Genomic DNA, 20,672 nt, shown 5'->3' on the forward strand with positions numbered 1-20,672 from the left:
ATGAAGAGCATAAACAGAGCTGTCCAAGGTCACAGAGCTGGTAAAATGTGAAGCCAGGATTGGAAGCCAGGCCATTAGTCCCCTAGAGCCTATGTTCTAAGCATCAGGCTTTACCTACAAATCCCCTCTTTTTACAGATGAAGATGGCCGTATCACTCAGATTCCCGGCGGGAAAGCAATGGCATACTCAGGTGGGGTAACTAATGATGGAACCATCTACAAAGGTGTGGACAGAGTTAAGAAAAAGCAATAGGGGATAGTGAGCTGCCTGGGGCTGGCAAGAGTGGGGAGCCCTTACCACTCTCAGGACTAAAGGAGGGAGTGGTGCCCAGAAGCCCCGCCTATATGCAACTGAGAAGGGCAGGGCCAGGGAGTCACGTCCATCCTCACTGCTCTCCAGTCTCCTGAACTGGAAGCCAGAGGGTGAGGGGAACCCTGATGCAGTTTGTATGGGTGGGAAAGTACGATAAGTTTAGACTGAAAAACTAAAAATCTACCCGGCCACTTAGCAGGCTGGAATAACAGAAATAGATCAAGCCAGCTGTAAAGACAACAGGGAACAGTATTTCTCTGTAGCTGTCAAGTGATAATACAACCCAGCATCTTTGAGTGACTGCTGAAACATTGTCCTTTAAAATCAGACACCTTCAGAAACTTTGCTGTTTGAAATTACATGACCAAGACTGAAATATTCCAATTTTGCCTGGAGGATCTAAGTCATCTTGACACAGGGAAGCAGCCTCAATTTACAACTCAGGAGCAGAGCTTCAGATAAAGAGTTTCTGGACACATTTGACATTTATCTTAGCTATGTTGCTTCCTAGGAAGCAGGGCCCTGGGTCCTCTTTGCAATCCAGACTTGACGTTGACTGCTTTGTACAAACCTGTTGTGCTCGTAGTCTATCAAAACATGGCTTCATTTAGATTTTATCTAAACTCCACTTTCCTCGGAATCCTATAATAAATCGCTGTCTCCCTTTGTTTGGTGATGTGCTGTAGCTCTTCTGGTGGGTGGTGTCCCTCACTGAATAGGTCAATAAACCTAACTTTGTTGGACTGCCACTGTGTCCCTGGTGATCTTCAGCTGATTCAGGTCTAGGTCATGGGTTGACCTTCCGGGGTGCAGAGCAGGGTGGAGAGTAACTCAGAGGGTCAAGCACAAAAGATCTGGCAGAAAAATAAAGCCCCTCCACCCCCACCACGCCTACCCCTGCAAATCTGATGTCCCCCACCAACTGCAGACCAGAGTATTATAAGGGGCGGCGGAAGAAGAGAGGGAGATCTTCATTTACTCAGAGCTCCTATACATCAGGGGCTGAATAAAGGGTTGTAGAAATGAATGAATCAATCTCTGAGTGGGGCTTCAGGCAATGGAAAGATCTCAGCCCTTTTCTGAGGCACAATGGAAGCTCCGGGTCTTGTGACATTTGCACGGCTACCCCTTTCTTCCAACAGAAATGAAAACCAAAAAAGTGAAAGGAAAGGGGGGAAAGAGAGAATTCTAAAAATGTCCATCCTCTGAACACCATCTTTGTGTAGGCATCTGGGGGAGGCCAGCTGGGGCGAGGTCATCTGCCAGCCAGGCCCGTAGGACTTGGCTCTTCTTGTTTATCGCAGCCGCATCTGGGGCAACTGCCAGGGCCCGCCCCAACTCTGCAGTCATTGGAGGAGCTTGAAGTTAAAGGCTCCTGCTAAAAATCAGTACGTTTCATCTTGCAGTTACTGGGAGGGGGCTTGCTGTGGCCCCATCAGGAAGAGTAGAGCTCTGGTCCAGCTCCGCGCAGGGACGGAGCCTGTCACCATGCCGGCCTGCTGCAGCTGCAGTGATGTTTTCCAGTATGAGACGACCAAAGTCACTCGGATCCAGAGCATGAATTATGGCACCATTAAGTGGTTCTTCCACGTGATCGTCTTTTCCTACGTTAGGTAAGTGGGATGTGAGGAGGATCCAGATCTCTGCAGTGGCCGACAGCACAGAAAGCCCCAGGGGGCAGCTTCAGGTGCACAGTCTGAATCTCATATGGTTTTCGAATCTGAGACGTGCTCTCAGCAAGCTGGGCGGGAGGGAGGAAGCAGCAGCAGCAGGCAAGAGGAAACGGTGCCAGGCTGCAGCAGAAGGAAGCCACGGAACAGGATTCCTGTCTGCTCTACTCCAGGCCTGCCAGGGCGAGCAGGGCAGGGCACGCCTGGGGAAGGTGGGAAAGCGCAGGGCAACACCCTGGATCCCCAGGGAGGAGGCGAGGATCTCAGGGCACACCTGGTGATCGTGCTGGCATCTGAGTCACCGTGCTTGGGAGGAATAGCACCAGGCTTGAAAATGTATTATAACTTTAGGTCTTCACCAATGTCAGGAAGGCCCTGATTTTTGGTTTTTGTTTTTTCTAAAAGAAACTTACTGAGATATAATTTATACACCATACAATTTACCCATTTAAAGCGTACCATTTGATGATTTTCAGATTATTCACAGAGTTGTGCAACCATCCCCACAATCAATTTTCATCGACTCAAAAGGAATCCCACACTCCTTGGCCATAATTTCCAACACTGTTCCTCCTCCTTCCCACCCATCAGTTTACTTTCTGCCTGTATGGATTTGCCGATTCTGGACATTTCATATAAAGGGAATCACACAGCCTTTGTGCCTGGCTGTTTGCACTTCGCATGTTTTCAATGCTCATCTATGTTGTAGCCTGTGTTGATACTTCATTCAATTTTTTTTTAAGAGACGGGGTCTCACTATGTGGTCTAGGCTGGCCTCAAACTCCTGGACTCAAGTGATCTGCCTGCCTCGGCCTCCCAAAGTGTCAGGATTACAGGCGTGAGCCATTGCACCTGGCTGATACTTCATTCCTTTTTATGGCTGAGTAATATTCCATTGCATGGATAGACCACTTTTATCTATCCATTCATCCACTGATGGACATTGGGGTTGTGTCCTTTTTTGGCTATTATGAATAATGCCACGCGAACATTTGTGTACAAGGTTTTACACATATATTCTCCTTTCTCTTGATTATGTACCTAAGAATAAAATTGCTGGGTCATACGTTAACTATGCTTCACCTTTGGGGGAAAGGTGGAGCTGAATTTCACAGCAGCTGCAGTTTTTTACATCCCCATCAGCAGAGTATGAGAGGTCCAGTTTCTCCACATCCTCACCAATGCTTGTTATCATCTGTCTTTTTGGGTTTTGTTGCTGTTGTTTTGTTTTTGTTTTGAGATGAAGTCTTGCTCTGTTGCCCAGGCTGGAGTGCAGTGGCGTAGTCTCAGCTCACTGCAACCTCCACCTCCCCGGTTCAAGCGATTATCCTGCCTCACCCTCCCAAGTAGCTGGGATTACAGGTGTGCGTCACCACTCCTGGCTAATTTTTGTATTTTTAGTAGAGACGTGGTTTCGCCATGTTGGCCAGGCTGGTCTTGAACTCCTGACCTCAAGTGATCCGCCCACCTTGGCCTCCCAAAGTGCTAGGATTACAGGCGTGAGCCACCACGCCTGGCCAGTTGTCTGTCTTTTTTATTATAGCCATGCTAGTGGGTGTGAAGTGGTAGTTCACTGTGGTTGTGATTTGAATTTCCCTGATGGTGAGTGCCTCTTATTTCCTGTGCTGATTGATAATGATGATGGAGGCAACTTTTATCTATAGACAGTGGCAGTGTAGTTTACTAAGAGTTAGGGTAACTTTTTTCATAATACTGGCTATGTCTTCTGGGCCAAGTCATTAATTTCTCAGAGCCTCAGTTTCTGCATCTGGTCGTAGGGTTGTGACAACCAAAAAAAAAAAAAAAAAAAAAAAAAAAAAAGGCATGAGCAGCCCTTATCATGATGACTGACATAGGATAACAGCTGGTATCTATTTTTAAAAATAATCTTTCTGAGTCCGGGAGCGGTGGCTCACACCTGTAATCCCAACACTTTGGGAGGCTGAGGCGGGTGGATCATGAAGTCAGGAGTTTGAGACCAGCCTGGCCAATATGGTGAAACCCCGTCTCTACTAAAAATACAAAAATTAGCGGGGCATGGTAGCGGGCGCCTGTAATCCCAGTTACTCAGGAAGCTGAGGCAGGAGAATCGCTTGAACCCGGAGGCGGAGGTTGAAGTGAGCCGAGGTCGAGCCACTGCACTTCAGTGTGGGTGACAGAGCAAGACTCCATCTCAAAGTAATAATAATAATAATCTTTTTGATTATATAATATATATGTATATAAAATACACGTATGTATTTTTATATACATCCTCTGCTCTGACCCTCAAAGTAATCACATCCAAGTTCAGCATTTGAGATCTGGAAATGTGGATTCAAAAATCCTTCACTTCTTTGAGCCTTGGTTTCATCATCTGTAAAACAGGGAGCATTGTTGATAGGAATATTAAATGAACTAATAAATGCAAAGCTGTTTGAGAAATATATGGCATATAGCAATCCCTGATTAAGTGTTAGTTCTTACTATTAATAATGCTATTATTAGGATTATTATTATTTGATTCATATGTTTACCGTTCAACAAATATTGAATGGTAAACATATATGCTGGGTCGGGCATGGTGGCCCATGCCTGTAATTCCAGCACTTGGGGAGGCCAAGGCAGACAGGTCACTTGAGGTCAGGAGTTTGAGACCAGCCTGGCCAACGTGGTGGAAACCCCATCTGTATTAAAAATACAAAAATTAGCCAGGCATGGTGGTGGGAATCCCAGCTACTTGGGAGACTGAGGCAGGATAATCGCTTGAACCCAGGAAGCGGAGGTTGCAATGAGCTGAGATTGCACCACTGCACTCCAACCTGAGCCACAGAGCAAGACTCTGTCTCAAAAAATATATATGTAATATATATAAAAATAGTATTTTTAGTGGAAACAGGGTTTTGTCATTTCTACTAATTATATATATATTTAATATATATTTATATATATTTTTATATATTTATATATAGTTATATATTTATATTTTTATATATTTGTGTATATATATATATGTGCTGAAATCTAAAATAAGACATATTACTTAAACCAGCTATCATATGACCAATGGTAAAGAGCATAATTAGTAAATGCCCCCTTCTGCATTAATACATAGATTGCATGTCACACTTTCATGTAGCAGGTGATGGGACTTCCTGACATTCTTGGGTTCAGCATACAGTCTTTATTTCTTTCTCTTTTAGAGACAGGGTCTCATTGTGTCGCCCTAGGCTGGAGTGCAGTGGCATGATCACAGCTCACCACAGCCTCAACTTCTCAGGCTCAAGTGACCTCCCGCCTCATCCTCCCAAGTAGCGGGAACCATAGGCACATGCCATGATGTCTAATTTTTTATCTGTTTTGTAGAGATGGGGGTCTCCGTATGTTGCTCAGGCTGGTCTCAAACTCCTGGCCTCAAGTGATCCTCCTGCTTTGGCCTCCCAAAGTGCTGGGATTATAGGCATGAGCCACTGTGTCGGGCCAGCAATTCCTTTTTCCTTTTTTTTTTGAGATGAGGGCTCACTCTGTCACCTAGGCTGTAGTGCAGTGGTACGATCTCAGCTCACTGCAACCTACGCCTCCCAGGCCCAAGCAATCCTCCCACCTCAGCCTCTCAAGTAGCTGGGACTACAGGTGTACACCACCACGCCCAGCTAATTTTTTGTATTTTTGGTAGAGAGAGTTTCACCATAGTTGTCCAGGCTGGTCTTGAACTCCTGAGCTCAAGCAATCCACCCGCCTTGGCCTCCTAAAGTGCTGGGATTACAGGTGTGAGCCACCATGCCCAGCCTTCAATTTCTTAAAAGTAGATTATTGTATAATAAGAAATTTTCTAAAAAGAGATTACTATGAGAACACCTTGTAATGATAAATATTTTTCTTTCACATGGTGAAATCATAACTTACATGTATTTAACTCCCTCAGATTCAGTGATACATGTTCCATGGGGACATGGAGAGAGAGAACAATATAAATAATGCAATGATTCAGCAACCGGGTTCCCTGGAGTAGGTGTGAGACGGGATACTGGCATCTGGGGTTCCCTCCATCAATCTCTGTTCCCACATGCTTTTTAGCGAGCATCTTGCTGCTCTACTTATTAATCTGGGTACATATTTTTCAGCCATGTGACCCCTAAAATAAGTCAACTCCTTCATCTTCACCTGGAGCGAAACTGTCAAAACAGCAACTTGTTCTAGAGCTGGAGGCAAAATTGGCTCCAGCGGACCCACTGGGAAGTGGGAGGCATTTGCTATGCTTTGTGGACAATTTAAGGGTTTAAAAGGCCATTTTGACGAGCCATGATTTTCATCTTAAGTGCCAACTTTAGAAGATAACCTTCACCGGCCAGGTGCGGTGGCTCACACCTGTAATCCCAGCACTTTAGGAGGCCGAGGCGGGCAGATCACGAGGTCAGGAGATCGAGACCATCCTGGCTAACACGGTGAAACCCTGTCTCTACTAAAAATACAAAAAATTAGCCGGGCATGGTGGCGGGCACCTGTAGTCCCAGCTACTTAGGAGGCTGAGGCAGGAGAATGGCATAAACCCGGGAGGCAGAGCTTGCAGTGAGCCGAGATCGCGCCACTGCACTCCAGCCTGGGCGACTGAGTGAGACTCCATCTCAAAAAAAAAAAAAAAAAAAAAAAAAGAAGAAGATAACCTTCACATAAACTACTGTTTATATTTTAAAATATAAAATGGAAGAAAAAACTATCGCCAGCTTTGCTTTTTCCCTCTTGGTTAATGGACTATCTATTAACATCTCACTAAATGGCCAAATGGAGTCTCACAGTACAGTTTGGGAAATGCTGCCTTAAGTTGCACTGTGAAGCCTTAACTTCATGTAACCATGACTTAGCCATCTGTGAAATGGGTAGACCCATGGGGCATAGGAATTGGGGAATGTAGTTTGCATCAAGTAGGACCGGTGTGGACCATAGGTGGAAATCCAGACAGGCTCGAGCAATGTTCAGGACACAGCAGCAAGTGACATGTTCTGACCAGGTGTTCCTACTGGGGCTGGAAGGACTAAGAGCCAGGATAAGGAGACAGGGCCTCAGTTATTGAAAATAGGATACAAAGCAGGGACTGGTTATGGGGGAAATTAACCGAGAGGCTGTTCAGCTTCTCTTATTCTCACAACCAAGTTCAGATCTGGAGTCAAAGGCAGGGATGCAGCTACAAGAGGAGTTTGTGTTGGAGGTCTGTGTAGATAGCATGCTAAGCAGGTCTGTGTCGGCCAGGATCGTTTGGGCAGTAAGTGACAGAAACCCAACTTATGTTAACCACAAAGCCTCAAAGGGGAATTTATTGGATCATGTAACTGGGCAGTTGAAGAGATGGTGCGATCCTCGAACATGAATGAAGATAAGAGTTCAAACTATGTCATCAGGACGGCTCCCTCTCCCTACATCCTGGCTCCATTTGCTTCTATTTGGCTTCCTTCTTCAACAGCTCTCTATGTCGCAAGATATCCTCACATTCTCTTCTTTTAACAACCTTAGAGGAGTAAACAAGTCTTTCTTGATAGCTGTGCTAGGAAAGTCCCAGGAAAGACTCTGATTGATCAGATGTGAGTTACAGATCCATCCCTGAATCAATCACTGTGGTCATGGCCAAGGTGTCATCCGATTGGCCGGCCTGGGTCACGTGCTGGCTCCCGTGGCAGGAAGTAGGTAGAAGACAAGGGAGCCGTGTGAGCCCTACCTGAACCACATCCAGTGGATTTTCCTTAGGAAGGAAGATTCTGTTACCAGACAAAATGGGAAAAGGAAGTGGGGAGGGTAGGCAGACAAAAATCAGTGATCCATTACAAGGTCTTTCCAAAAACCAGAAATTAGGGATTTCTGAAATCTACTTCTGTAGTCCTGGCTTGTCTCAGCCCTGCAGCTGGGCTGTGGAGACTCTATCTGGGCAATTGCTGAGCTCCTATTCTTACGTTGGCCCCTTCCTCCGTCCCACCAGGAGCCCTGCTCCTCATCTTGGACGTGCTGCTTGGCCTACGGAGGCTGCCAGCTCACCTTGGTACTTTACTACTATTTGGTTTCTTTGACCACCAAGCTGTTGCTTAAACCAAGCCGCCTATGATGGCACCACCTTGGAGAATTCTTTTTTATTTTTATTTTTTATTTTTTGAGACAGGTTATCACTCTGTTTACCGAGACTGGAATGCAGTGGTATGATCTTGGCTCACTGCAGCCTCGACCTCCCGGGCTCAGATGATTTTCCCACCTCAGTCTCCCCAGTAGCTGGGACTATGGGTGCATGCCACTACACCCAGCTAATTTTGTATTTTTAGTAGAGATGGGGTTTCAACATGTGGGCCAGGCTGATCTCGAACTCCTGACCTCAGGTGATCTGCCCACCTCGGCCTCTCAAAGTGCTGAAATTACAGGCATGAGCTACCGCACCCGGCTGGAGAATTCTTTCGATTTTATTCTGAGTGGGTTGAGAAGCCATGGGAAGACTTCAAGCAAAGGAATAAATGATGGTTGCATTCTCTTTGGAGGATTTCCCTCTTTCCTGGAGACCAGTCCTCGCAGAAGCTTTTCCAATGGCCACAGAAGACTAAGGAAGATTGAAAGAGGCACAGAAAACAATTCCACTCGGAGCTGCTGCTTCTCCACTGCCCAGTCAGCCTCCACTGGTGCCAACAGTGAGCCTGTGCTGTCATTCCTGGTCCCAGGCTGGCTGTCGCCATGGAGATGGTGCTGCTAGGCTAGTTTGTGGCTGTTAAAATGGAGCTCCTGGCCGAACACCTGTTTCCCAGCGAGTGGCCACAAAGCTGTGAGTCTGGGCCTCCTCCAGCTGAGTCGAAGCGAGCCCAGCACAGAGGCCAGGGAGGCACCAGGCACCAGGAGCAGCAAATCCAAATCCATCCCAAGCATGGCTCCTCTGACCATCTTTTTTTTTTTTTTTTTTGAGACAAGAGTCTCCCTGTGTCACCCAGACTGGAGTGCAGTGGCACAATCTTGGCTCATTGCAACTCCCACCTCCTGAGTTCAAGCGATTCTCCTGCCTCAGCCTCCCTAATAGGGACTACAAGCACGCACCACCACACCCAGATAATTTTTGTATTTTTAGTGAGATGGGGTTCTGCCATGTTGGCTAGGCTGGTCTTGAACTCCTGGCCTCAAGTGAGCCTCCCGCCTTGACTTCCCAAAATGCTGAGATTACAGGTGTGAGCCACCCTTGCCCGGCCTGCCCTTGACCGTCTTCAGAGAAGTAGAAGCAGGAGGTCTGCCACATTCTCATCCAAACCCTGACACCTGGGTGATGTGCTAGAGCTTGAGGGGGAGGGTCAGAGATAACCCAGTTCGGGAAGTGACCCCGTAGGAGGAGAAGAATCCAACCACGTGACACACAGTATGAAGAGAACAGTAAATGCAAAGATCTGGAAACACAAGAGGAACAGCAAGGACGGCATGTCCCTGAACCTGGGGAGAGAGGAGGGAGCAGCCAGAGCTGAGGGCAGGTTGGCTGAAGAGTTGCAATTTGATTTTCAGTGCCATGGGAAGCCACTGAAAAGTGTTATGCAGAGAAGTGAAAGCATCTGACTCATGTTTCCAGAAGCCTTATGGGTCACTATGCAGAGCATAGAGTGTGGTGGGACAAGAATGATGGTGAGGGACCAGTGAGAAGATTCCTGGAGTCACCAGATGTGAGGAGACAGAGGCTTGGGCTAAAATGGGATGGCAGAGCTGGAGACAGGTGGACAAAGCCGGGATGTATTTCGGAGGCAGAACCGACAGATTTGCTAGGAGGTGAAAGATGACTCTGGGTTCCTGAGGTACGATGATGCCTTTTACCAACTTGAAGAAGACCAAGGAGAGGCTTGAGGACTAACATGGCGCTGTGAAGGAGGCCAGGCAAAGGTGGAGACTGCCGTGAGCTGTGGCTCGGTGACAGACAGACCCTGTCTTAAAATACTTATGTAATAAAAACTAATAATAAATAAAGGACCAGGCGCGGTGGCTCAAGCCTGTAATCCCAACACTTTGAGAGGCTGAGGCAGGCGGATCATCTGAGGTTAGAAGTTCCAGACCAGCCTGGCCAACATGGCGAAATCCTGCCTCTACTAAAAATACAAAAATTAGCCAGGCATGGCCGGGCGCGGTGGCTCACACTTGTAATCCTGGCACTTTGGGAGGCTGAGGTGGGCGGATCACGAGGTCAGGAGATCGAGACCATCCTGGCTAACACGGTGAAACCCCATCTCTACTAAAAATACAAAAAAATTAGCCGGTCGTGGTGGCAGGGGCCTATAGTCCCAGCTATATTCGGGAGGCTGAGGCAGGAGAATGGCGTGAACCCGGGAGGCGGAGCTTGCAGTGAGCCGAGATCACGCCACAGCACTCCAGCCTGGGCGACAGAGTGAGACTCCGTCTCAAAAAAAAAAAATTAGCCAGGCATGGTGGCACACACCTGTAATCCCAGCTACTTGGGAGGCTGAGGCAGGAGAATTACTTGAACCCGGCAGGCAGAGGTTGCAGTGAGCCTAAATCATACCACTGCACTGCCACCTGGGCAACAGAGCAAGACCCTATCTCAAAAATAAATACATAAACAAATAAATAAATAAATAAAGGATATCAGACAAGCAATTAAAACACCTGCCTACTACCATCTATCCGCATCCTTTTTTTCATGTCTAACACCAAAACACCAAAATAGCTGGAAGCACATCATCTCAAAAGATAAGCATGGTTCTTTCAAATGAATGGTTGTAGCCTTACAAAAAGCTGCCGCCGTGTCTGATTTTCTTGTTTCAAGGGGTAATGATGGAGGCTTCTCTCCTGCACCCACAGGCCTCTGGGGATGCCACCCCAGCCCAGCCTCCCACCCTGGACTGGAGCCTCCCAGCCCCTCTGCGTGGGTAGCACAGTGTTGGGAAGAGGAAGGAATAGTTTGTCTGGCTTTTTCACAGGCCCACAGCTGGCCGGTGCAGTGGCAGAGAAAGCCGGGCTGGGGAAGCCAGCAGGGGCCGGATCATGGAGCGCCTTAAGCTGCATCCCGCAGGCACTAGAAAGCATGGAGAGCTGTCCCCTTAGTCCCCAGCATCTTATTAGAAAATATTCAAACATACAGAAAACAGGAAGGGTTCTATGCTCATATTTTCATTTTAGAAAGATCATTCTGCTTGAAATATAGCACCTACTGAGTACTGCTGAGGACTTAGCATGTGCTGGGTCTGTTCTTAGCATGTGAAATGTATTGGCCTATTTGATCCTCCTGCATAATCCTGGAAGACTGGTTGTGGGAGTGGGTGATCATGACCTGAACAGCCTGACCATGTTTAGGGAATGCTCTGTGTTATGAGTTCCACCCCCCCAATCCATGTCACAGCTGAATGTCCCAGCTTCCCTTGTGGCCAGGACACAACAGGAGACCTGAGCTTTCCAAACATATGCCCCAGGCAACATTTTGATACACAAGGAATAACACAGGATGCTGGGCGTGCGCAGATTTCAAATTCAGGAATGGAGAGAAGTACTGCTCTTTGACCCATACAATAGGGGATCCCCTTCCTTGGACCCTGCCTTAGAGGGCCCCACTCCCACTGCACACTGTGAGCTGCCCTATGGAATAAGGGGTGTCTGAGGCTGGATTAGTTTCTATTTGTTACACAGCAGTGGAAACTAACATAGTCCCACAAGCCTAAACCAAGGTGCCAGCGGGCTGAGTTCCCGTCTGTAGACTCTGGGGAAAATTCACTTCCAACCCCATTTTTGTTGTTGGCAAAATTCAATGCCTTGAGGCTGCAGGACTGGGCTCTGCTCCTCGCTGGCTGTCAGCCTGGGGCCACTCTCAGATTCTGAAGTCCTCCCATATTTCCCGCCACGTGGTCCCCTCTGTCTCCAAGCCTACTATGACACAATGCATTGTTCTCATGCTTCAAAGCTCTGACTTCTCTCCTGGGACAAGTAGAATACTCTCTGGTTTTAAGGGGCTCATGTGATTGGGTCAGGTCAACTCTACCATACCATGGAGGCTCGCCATCTTGCCCAGGCTGGTCTTGAACACCAGGGCTCACGTGATCCTCCTGCCTCAGCCTCCCAAAGTGCTGGGATTACAGGCGGGAGCTGCTGTGCCCAGCCAAGGCCAGCATCTTCAGACCTCTCTGCCCTGTTTTCATATGGCCTTCTCCTCTTTGTATGTGTCAAATCTCCTTCTGCCTGTCTCTTATAAGGACGTGTGTAATGGCATTTAGGGCGTACCTGGATGACACGAGGTCCTCTCGCCATCTCAAAATCGTTAACTTTGGCCGGGTGCAGTGGCTCATGCCTGTAATCTCAGCACTTTGGGAGGCTGAGGCAGGCAGATCACTTGAGGTCGGAAGTTTGAGACCAGCCTGGCCAGCATGGTGAAACCCTATCTCTACTAAAAATACAAAAGTTAGCTGGGCATGTGCCTGTAGTCCCAGCTACTCAGGAGGCTGAGGCAAAAGAATCGCTAGAACCTGGGAGGCAGAGAGGGCAGTGAGCCAAGATTATGCCACTGCACTCCAGCCTGGGGGACAGAGCGAGACTTCATCTCAAAAAAAAAAAAAAAGATGGCTGGGCATGGTGGCTCACACCTGTAATCCCAGCACTTTGGGAGGCCCAGGTGGGCAGATCACTTGGGGTCAGGAGTTCATTCGAGACCAGCCTGGCCAACATGGTGAAAGTCTATCTCTACTAAAAAAAAAAAAAAAAAAAAAAATTACCCAGACGTGGTGGCAGGTGCCTGTAATCCCAGCTACTTGGCAGGCCGAGGCAGGAGAATCACTTAAACCTAGGAGGCGGAGGGTGCAGTGAGCTGAAATCACTCTGCTGCACTCCAGCCTGGGCGACAGGTGAAACTCTGTCTCAAAAAAAAAAATTAGCCAGGCATGGTGCTGCATGCCTGTAGTCCCAGCTACTGGGAAGGCTGAGGTGGAGGGATTGCTTGATCCTGGGAGGGTGAGGCTGAAGTGAGCTGTGTTTGTGCCACTGTAGTCCAGCCTGGGTGACAGAGCGAGACCCTATCTCAAAAAAAAATAGTATCAGTCAGGCACGATGGCTCACATCTGTAATCCCAGAACTCTGGGAGACCGAGGTGGGTGGATCACCTGAGGTCAGGAGTTCGAGACCAGCCTGACCAACATGGTGAAACCCCGTCTCTACTAAAAATACAAAAATTAGCTGGGTATGGTCGGGGCACCTGTAATCCCAGCTACTTGGGAGGCTGAGGCAGGAGAATTGCTTGAACTCAGGAGGCAGAGGTTGCAGTGAGCCGAGGTCACGCCATTGCACTCCAGCCTGGTGGCAGAGCGAGGCTCCATCTCAAAAAAAAAAAAGTCTCTTTTTACAACTTTTTTGAGGTATAAGTTACATATCATAAAATCGTCTGTTTTAAATATGCATTTCAATGACTTTTAGTAAATTTACCAAGTTGTGCAACCATCATCACAATCCAGTTTCAGAACATTTCATCAGCCCAGTAAGAGTCCTCACATCCATTAACAGTCACTCCCCACCGTGGTTGCTCAACCCAGGTAACCATGAATCTACTCTCTGCCTCTGGAGATTTGTCTTTTCTGGACAATCTTTCTTCTTAAACTCAGCAGAGTGAATTCTGTTGTTTAGAACTAGAAACCCTGCCCAATAGAATACTAATATCCTCTTGTTTTGCGGGGGAGACGGAGTCTCGCTCTGTCGCCCAGGCTGGAGTGCAGTGGTATGATCACACCTCACTTCAACCTCCACCTCCCGGATTCAAGCGATTCTCCTACCTCAGCTTCCTGAGTAGCTGGGATTACAGATGTGCACCAACACACCTGGCTAATTTTTGTATTTTCAGTAGAGATGGGATCTCACCATGTTGGCCAAGCTGGTTTTGAACTCCTGACCTCCAACGAGCCACCCGCCTTGGCCTCCCAAAGTTCTGGGATTACAGGCGTGAGCCACTGCACCCAGCCCTAATATCCTCTTATTACAGAAGAAGAAACAATGACTCAGAAAGGTTAAGTCACTTGCCCAAGGTCGTGTAGCCAGTAAACGGTAGAGCTGAAATTGAACCTCACTCCAGAGTCATGCTCTCACTAAAGTATTGCAGTGTGGAGAGTGGAGGGGACAGGGTGAGACTGGAGGAACGGAGGCCATTGAGGTGACTATTGGGATGTCCAGATCTGAGAGCTGATGGTGACCTGGACTGAGGAGGTGATAGAGGCAGAAGAGAGAAGTAGGTGAATTTGAGCAATATTAGGAAGTGAAACAGTAGGATTTGGCAACTGAACAGGTGGGTGGACAAGAGGGAGAGGAGGAGTCAAGGAATGTGCCATGCTTCTGGCTTGGGCAACTGATGGGTGCTGGAATAGCTTGCTGGGGTAGGAAATGCAGGAGAAACAGCCAATTTGGTGTGGAAGATGAGGTCAGAACTGAAGGCATTGAGTTTGAGGTGTCTATGGAATGTACAATGGAGATGTTGAATGGGTGGTTGGATATATAAATCTGGAGCTGAGATGTAGGTTTCTATATCACCAGCATATAGATGGCAACCAGAACCCTGGAAGAAGCTGCAACCGACCAGCAAGAGACGCAGATGAGAAAGCAAAAGGGCCTAGAACACACCCCCGAGGAGTGCTAACCTTTAAGGGGTGGGAGCACAGAAATCCCCAAAAGATTCTAAGAAGGGTAGCCACAGAGATCCAATGAAAGTCAGGCACAAGTGGATTCCTGCAAGCTAAGGGAAGGAGGTGAGGGAAGTGGGGCATGGTCACAGTCAGTGTCAACTGCTGCTGAGAATTCCAGCACGATCAGGTCCGTCGTGTATCTATTGGATTTAGTGACAATGACGTTGTTGTTTACTTGGCAAGAGAGGCTTTAGAGAAGGGATGGGGGTGGGAGCCAGACTGGAATGGGTAGAGGAGTGAGTGAATTGAGATGCGGAAGTGGATGTGATGACTCACCCTTTCTTTTTCTTTTCTTTTTTTTTAAAGTTATTTGAGACGCAGTCTTTCTCTATTGCCCAGGCTGGAGTGCAATGGTGTGACCTCCACTCACCGCAACCTCCGCCTCCCGGGTTCAAGCGATTCTCCTGCCTCAGCCCTCCAAGTAACTGGGATTACAGGCATGTGCCACCACACCAGCTAATTTTTTGTATTTTTAGTAGAGACGGGGTTTCACCATGTTGGCCAGGCTGGTGATCCACCTGCCTCAGCCTCCCAAAGTGCTGGGATTACAGCTGTGAGTCAACGCACCCGGCCTGGTGACTCACTCTTTCAAGGGACTTGGCTATAAAGAAAGGAGGCATGGAGTGGTGGTAGGAGGGATTAAGCTGGGGAGGGGAGGCATTTTTAAGAGGAGAAATGATGTTTAAATGCAGATGGAAATGGGACAGGAGAGAAAGGGAAGTTGATGGGGTAAATGAAAATTATCTTCATCATCTTCCTCACCATCACCAGCAGCAACCACAAGGAAAGCTTGTTCTGCTCTGGGACTGCCCTGTTAGACATTTCTTCCTTATACTGAACCACAGTCTAGCTCCCTGTAACTTTCGCCTTTGGTTAGAGTTCTGCCTTGCGTCCCTCTTCTACTCTTCAAATGGCTGCACACTGCTACTGTGTCTCTCCTCTTCTTCAAACTCACAGCCCCCATCCTATGGGCCATGTGCTCCCAGCCTGGCTACCAGACCCTCTACTGTCCCAGCCAAGTTCACATGACAGTCCTCTTATTTGTCAAGCCCCTCTTTTTTTTTTTTCTTTTTGAGATGGAGTCTCACTCTGTCGCCCAGGCTGGAGGGCATGGCGCGATCTCGGCTCACTGCAACCTCTGCCTCCTGGTTTCAAGCGATTCTCCTGCCTCAGCCTCCCGAATGCTGGGATTACAGGCACACATCGCCATGCCTGGTTATTTTTTGTATTTTTAGTAGAGACGGGGTTTCACCATGTTGGCCAGGCTGGTCTTGAACTCCTGACCTCCAGTGATCCGCCTGCCTCAGCTTCCCAAAGTGCTGGAATTACAGGCGTGAGCCACTGAGCTGGGCCAAGCCCCTCTGAAGAGGCAGTGTGCACACTCTTGCTTTGCTGATAGAAGCATGAAATGGTTCAAGCTTTTGTGATTTGGGAAAATGAACTCAAATATAAAATGTGCACACCCTTTGACCCAGAAGTTGTCCTATGGACTTAATGCCTCAGGTGTGAGAAGAAGCTTGTGCAGGGACTCCTGGCAACATGAATGCGGGGTGAACAGACAGTAAACACAGTGGTTAGGAGCACAGCATGAGTGCCTGTCCCTGAGATCAGGCACAGGACAAGGATGCCCACGTTTACCACTGCTGTTAAACATCGTACTGGAAGTTCTAGCCAGAGCAATTAGGCAAGAAAAAGCAATAATAGGCATCCAGATGGGAAAGGATGAAGTAAAACTATCTTTAGTTACAGGTGGCACCATCCCATATAGGGAGAATTCCGAAGAATTCACAAGAAAACTGTTAGAGCAAAGAAACCACTGCAGTCAAGTTGCAAGGAACAAGATCAACACACAAAAATTAATTGTGTGGTGTTTTTTTTACACCAGCAATGAACATTTGAAAAGGATGTTGGAAAAAGAATTCCATTTACTGTAGCATTTAAGAAAGCTGAGGCTGCGAAGCCACGTGGCTGTGTTTGGAGCTGGTGCTGCTATTTACTACGTGGCCTTGGACAAGCTTCTCACTTCATTCATTCCACAGTTTATTTAGCTATCAGGTGGGGGTAATACTAGTACCTTCCTTAGAGAGTTGGGGTTTTTTTGTTTGTTTGTTTTTGGTTTTGCTTTCGTTTTTGGTGGGGGAGAGTAAGGATTGCAAGAGTTAATATATGTTAGCAAAATGGACTTAGAAGAGTGGTTGGCATATGGTAAGGACTATATTAGGGTTACCAAAAATGTTTATAATTGGGAAAATTGAACAAAGGTTCCAGTAATTATCCATCCCTGAAGGCTGGTTGGCAAATTATCACAATGTACCTTTTAGCTTGAACCGTATGGAACTGCCTATATTCTATAGCTATGGCCTACAAAACGCAAAATGGGCAGTTTTGTTTGTTTTTGAGACAGTCTCACTCTGTCACCAGGCTGAAGTGCAGTGGCACAATCTTGGCTCACTGCAACTTCTGCCTCCCGGGTTCAAGCAATTCTCCTGCCTCAGCCTCCCAAGTAGCTGGGATTACAGGTGTGCACCCCCATGCCCAGCTAATTTTTGTATTTTTAGTAGAGATGGGGTTTCCACCATGTTGGCCAGGCTGGTCTTGAACTCCTGGCCTCAAGTGATCTGCCTTTCTCGGCCTCCCAGAGTTCTGGGATTACAGGCGTCAGCCACCGCACCCAGTCAAAATGGGCCGTTTCATATGTTCAATCTCAACACTAGGATACTCTTTAGCCACTGAGAATGACTGTGTATCACAGATCTATCTTTATCACAGATAGATCTTTACTGTCATAGAAAGAATTAATAACGTATTGTTGAGTAAAAAGAACAAGTTACAAAACAGCCTGCAGCCATGTTTGTAACATCAGTATATCTACTCATGTGTCTAGGTGTGGACATCAAGAGATATCTAGAAGACACTCCCATTGCCTATGGGAATGACTTGTACTGGGATCTTTCTATTTATTTATTTATTTAGAGACAGAGTCTTGCTCTGTCATCCAGGCTGGAGTGCAATGGCATAATCTTGGCTCACTGCAACCTCCGCCTCCCAGGTTCAAACGATTCTCCCACCTCAGCCTCCCAAGTAGCTGGGATTATAGGCGCTCACCACCGCACCTGGCTAATTTTTGCATTTTTAGTGGTTTCGCCATGTTGCCCAGGCTGGTCTCAAACTCTTGATCTCAAATGATCCACCTGCCTCAGCCTCCCAAAGTGCTGGAGTTACAGGCGTGAGTCACTGCACCTAGCTGTGATCTTAACTTACATTTTTTCTTTTTAACCCTTGATTTTTACCCTGTTAGACTGACTTTAGGAATCTGACCCCCAAAACTGCAAAAGAATAAATTAGTGTTGTTGAAAGCCACTAAGTTTGTGGTAATTTGTTAGAGCAACAACCAGAAACTAATACAATCAGGATTTAACTTGCCTTGGGGGTGCTGGCTCCCCCCAACTTTCTTCTCAGAGCATCTCTTGGGTCCTCGCCCCTTGCTGAGCCCCCACCATGGTCAGGTGGACCAGCGATGGACCTGATCAGATTCTCCTCTTGGGATTTTAGATAAGAGATGCAGAGGCTGCACACCAAGCTTCTCTGTGCCGCACTGCAGGCACAGTGCCTGGTGCTACCGTTCTTTAGGGGTCCATGAAGATGTTTGTTTGCCTGGGTTAGGCGTGAACTAAGAGATACAAGGGATACACTTTAGGGGTTCAGCCCTCTGATGTTACCTTTGCTCTGGAAGCCCAGGGGCTGTCAGGCGGAGAGGAACTTTGCTGAAAGGCAGGTCGTGCCTGCAGAGCTTGAAGAACAATCTAACTGTGCTGGCATGGGGCCCATCCCACCTATGATGCCAGTGTAAGTCTGTGACAGTCACTCATGTTCAGAGCATGTGGACTGAGGCTCTGAAGAATGACTTTGTGATGGGCACCTTCATCTCCATTTGGTGGGTCCAGAGCAAGCAGCCTGAGGGTCCCATGGGCCCAACCTCACCCTCCATCCTTATTTCCCTGCCACTCCATGGCTCCTCCTCAGCAAGACGTGCCTGTGAATGCTCCTTGATGGCTGTATTAGTTTGTTCTCATGCTGCCAATAAAGACATACCCAAGACCGGGTAATTTATAAAGAAAAGAGGTTTAATGGGCCCACAGTTCCACATGGCCGGGGGGGCCTCACAATCATGGCAGAGGGCAAAAGGCATGTCTTACATGGTGGCAGGCAAAAAGCGAATGAGAGCCAAGCAAAAGAAGAAACCTCTTATAAAACTATCGGATCCCATGAGATGTATTAACTACCATGAGAACAGTATGGGGGAAACCGCCCCATGATTCAGTGATCTCCCACCAGGCCCCTCCCACAACACATGGAAATTATGGGAGCTACAATTCAAGATGAGATTTGGGTGGGGACACAGCCAAACCAGAGCCAGCCAATGGCCCTGGCTTCCCTCCCATTAGCTCTCTTCTACTTCCCAGGATCTTTCCAGCTTTGTTCTTCGTCTTCTTTTTTAGAGACTGAAGTCTCACTGTGTTGCCTAGGTTTGTCTTGAACTCCCGGGCTCAAGGGATCCTCCTACCTTGGTCTAACAAGTAGCTGCGACTATGTGCGCACACCACCACCCCCCACCCCACAACTTACCCATCCTCCCCAGCCCAGTGAAATCCCTAGGTTCTTCACACTCCTGTTAGCTCCAGGCACCAGCGGCTTTGCCTGCTACAGAATGAATAACATTATAGCCTCTTAGAGCAAAAAGGTCATGGGGATTGGGGAGGCTGGGAGTTCTCTCTTCATTCAGAGATTAAACCGACCACCGGGAGGGGTGACATGGCTTGCCTTAGTCACCAAGCAAGGTTGGGAGAGTATTTCTGGGATGGTCATTAGCACTTTCTTTCCAAAAGGAGGACACCACAAACTCACTTTCATGATCACGGTATCCCCCCGACAGGTAAAGTGTGCAAATTCACTTTCATTCCCTTTTTGTCTTTGATGCAGCTCTGAAGTATTTTAATTTTTAAAATTTACATGTTCATTATGACACAGAGACAGGTTTTCTGTTTAGGAGAGGGCCTGATTCCATTAAGGATGATCGATCATATGTTGCCTGTTCTGGAATGAACATGAGAGATCAGAATTGAGCTTCCCAAATGGTGGGTCACATGACCGAGTGTTGTTCCAGGAGAACACTGCAACATCCAATATGAGAGCGCTGCACACACCATGTGTGTGTTGGGATGCTGGGCTGAAATGTATTATTGAGCAAGTGTTATCATATTTGTCTATGGAATTCTATTTAATAGCTCTATCTCATATGTGCTGATTGGGTCTCAAATCTGGATCTCTTACCCCAACATCTTTCTTGAAAATCCTTCTTTTTAAATAAGTGTTGGCTGTGTGCAGTGGCTCATACCTGTAATCCCAACACTTTGGGAGGCCAAGGTGGGTGGATCACCTGAGGTCAGGAGTTCAAGACCACCCTGACCAACATGGGGAAACCCTGTCTCTACTAAAAATACAAAAATTACTGGGCATGATGGTGGGTGCCTGTGATCCCAGCTACTTGGGAGGCTGAGGCAGGAGAATCGCTTGAACCTGGGAAGCAGAGGTTGCAGTGAGCCGAGATTGCACCATTGCACTCCAGCCTGGGCAACAGAGTGAGACTCCATCTCAAATAAGTAATAAATAAACGTTATAGAAATACTAAAATATACTGTGAATAATATAACACCCACGTACCACCATCCAAGTTAAGAAATAAAGCATTACTAATCCAGTTTTGCTCCCTGCAAACTCATCCTTCATCCCATTCTCTTTCCTTTTGTTTTATAAACATCCTACTGGGAGGATCACTTGAGCCCAGGAGTTTGCGGCTGTAGTGTGCTAACTGCACCTGTGAAATGGCCACTGTGTTCCAGCATAGGTAACATAGCAAGACTCCATCTCTAAACAAAATCCTTTTTTTTTTTTCTTTTTGAGACGGAGTCTCACTCTATCACCCAGGCTGGAGTGCAGTGGTGCCATCTCGGCTCACTGCAACCTCCATCTCCCGGGTTCCTGCCTCAGCCTCCG

The 20,672-nt window shown here is 47.5% G+C and overlaps 1 protein-coding gene and 1 long non-coding RNA gene across 12 annotated transcripts in view; one reads left to right on the forward strand and one right to left on the reverse strand.

The window, feature by feature from the left end:
• Positions 1 to 1,710: 1,710 nt before the first annotated feature.
• Positions 1,711 to 20,672, forward strand: part of P2RX7 (purinergic receptor P2X 7) — a 55,413-nt gene continuing 36,451 nt past the window's right edge. For all 8 annotated transcript variants that reach the window (XM_005572426.5, XM_065524912.2, XM_074008084.1 and 5 more), the window contains exon 1: positions 1,711 to 1,926. In XM_005572426.5, the coding sequence (XP_005572483.3) occupies positions 1,802 to 1,926 (125 nt within the window). In that variant the 5' untranslated portion in view covers positions 1,711 to 1,801. The remainder of the gene's footprint in view (positions 1,927 to 20,672) is intronic.
• The window catches only part of LOC107126795 (uncharacterized), a 61,827-nt gene continuing 59,879 nt past the window's right edge, over positions 18,725 to 20,672 (reverse strand). For all 4 annotated transcript variants that reach the window (XR_012420783.1, XR_012420784.1, XR_010579629.2 and 1 more), the window contains one exon: positions 18,725 to 19,845. This is a non-coding gene — a long non-coding RNA (uncharacterized lncRNA). The remainder of the gene's footprint in view (positions 19,846 to 20,672) is intronic.

This window comes from Macaca fascicularis, chromosome 11 (assembly GCF_037993035.2).
Source record: "Macaca fascicularis isolate 582-1 chromosome 11, T2T-MFA8v1.1".
Lineage (NCBI taxonomy): Eukaryota > Metazoa > Chordata > Mammalia > Primates > Cercopithecidae > Macaca > Macaca fascicularis.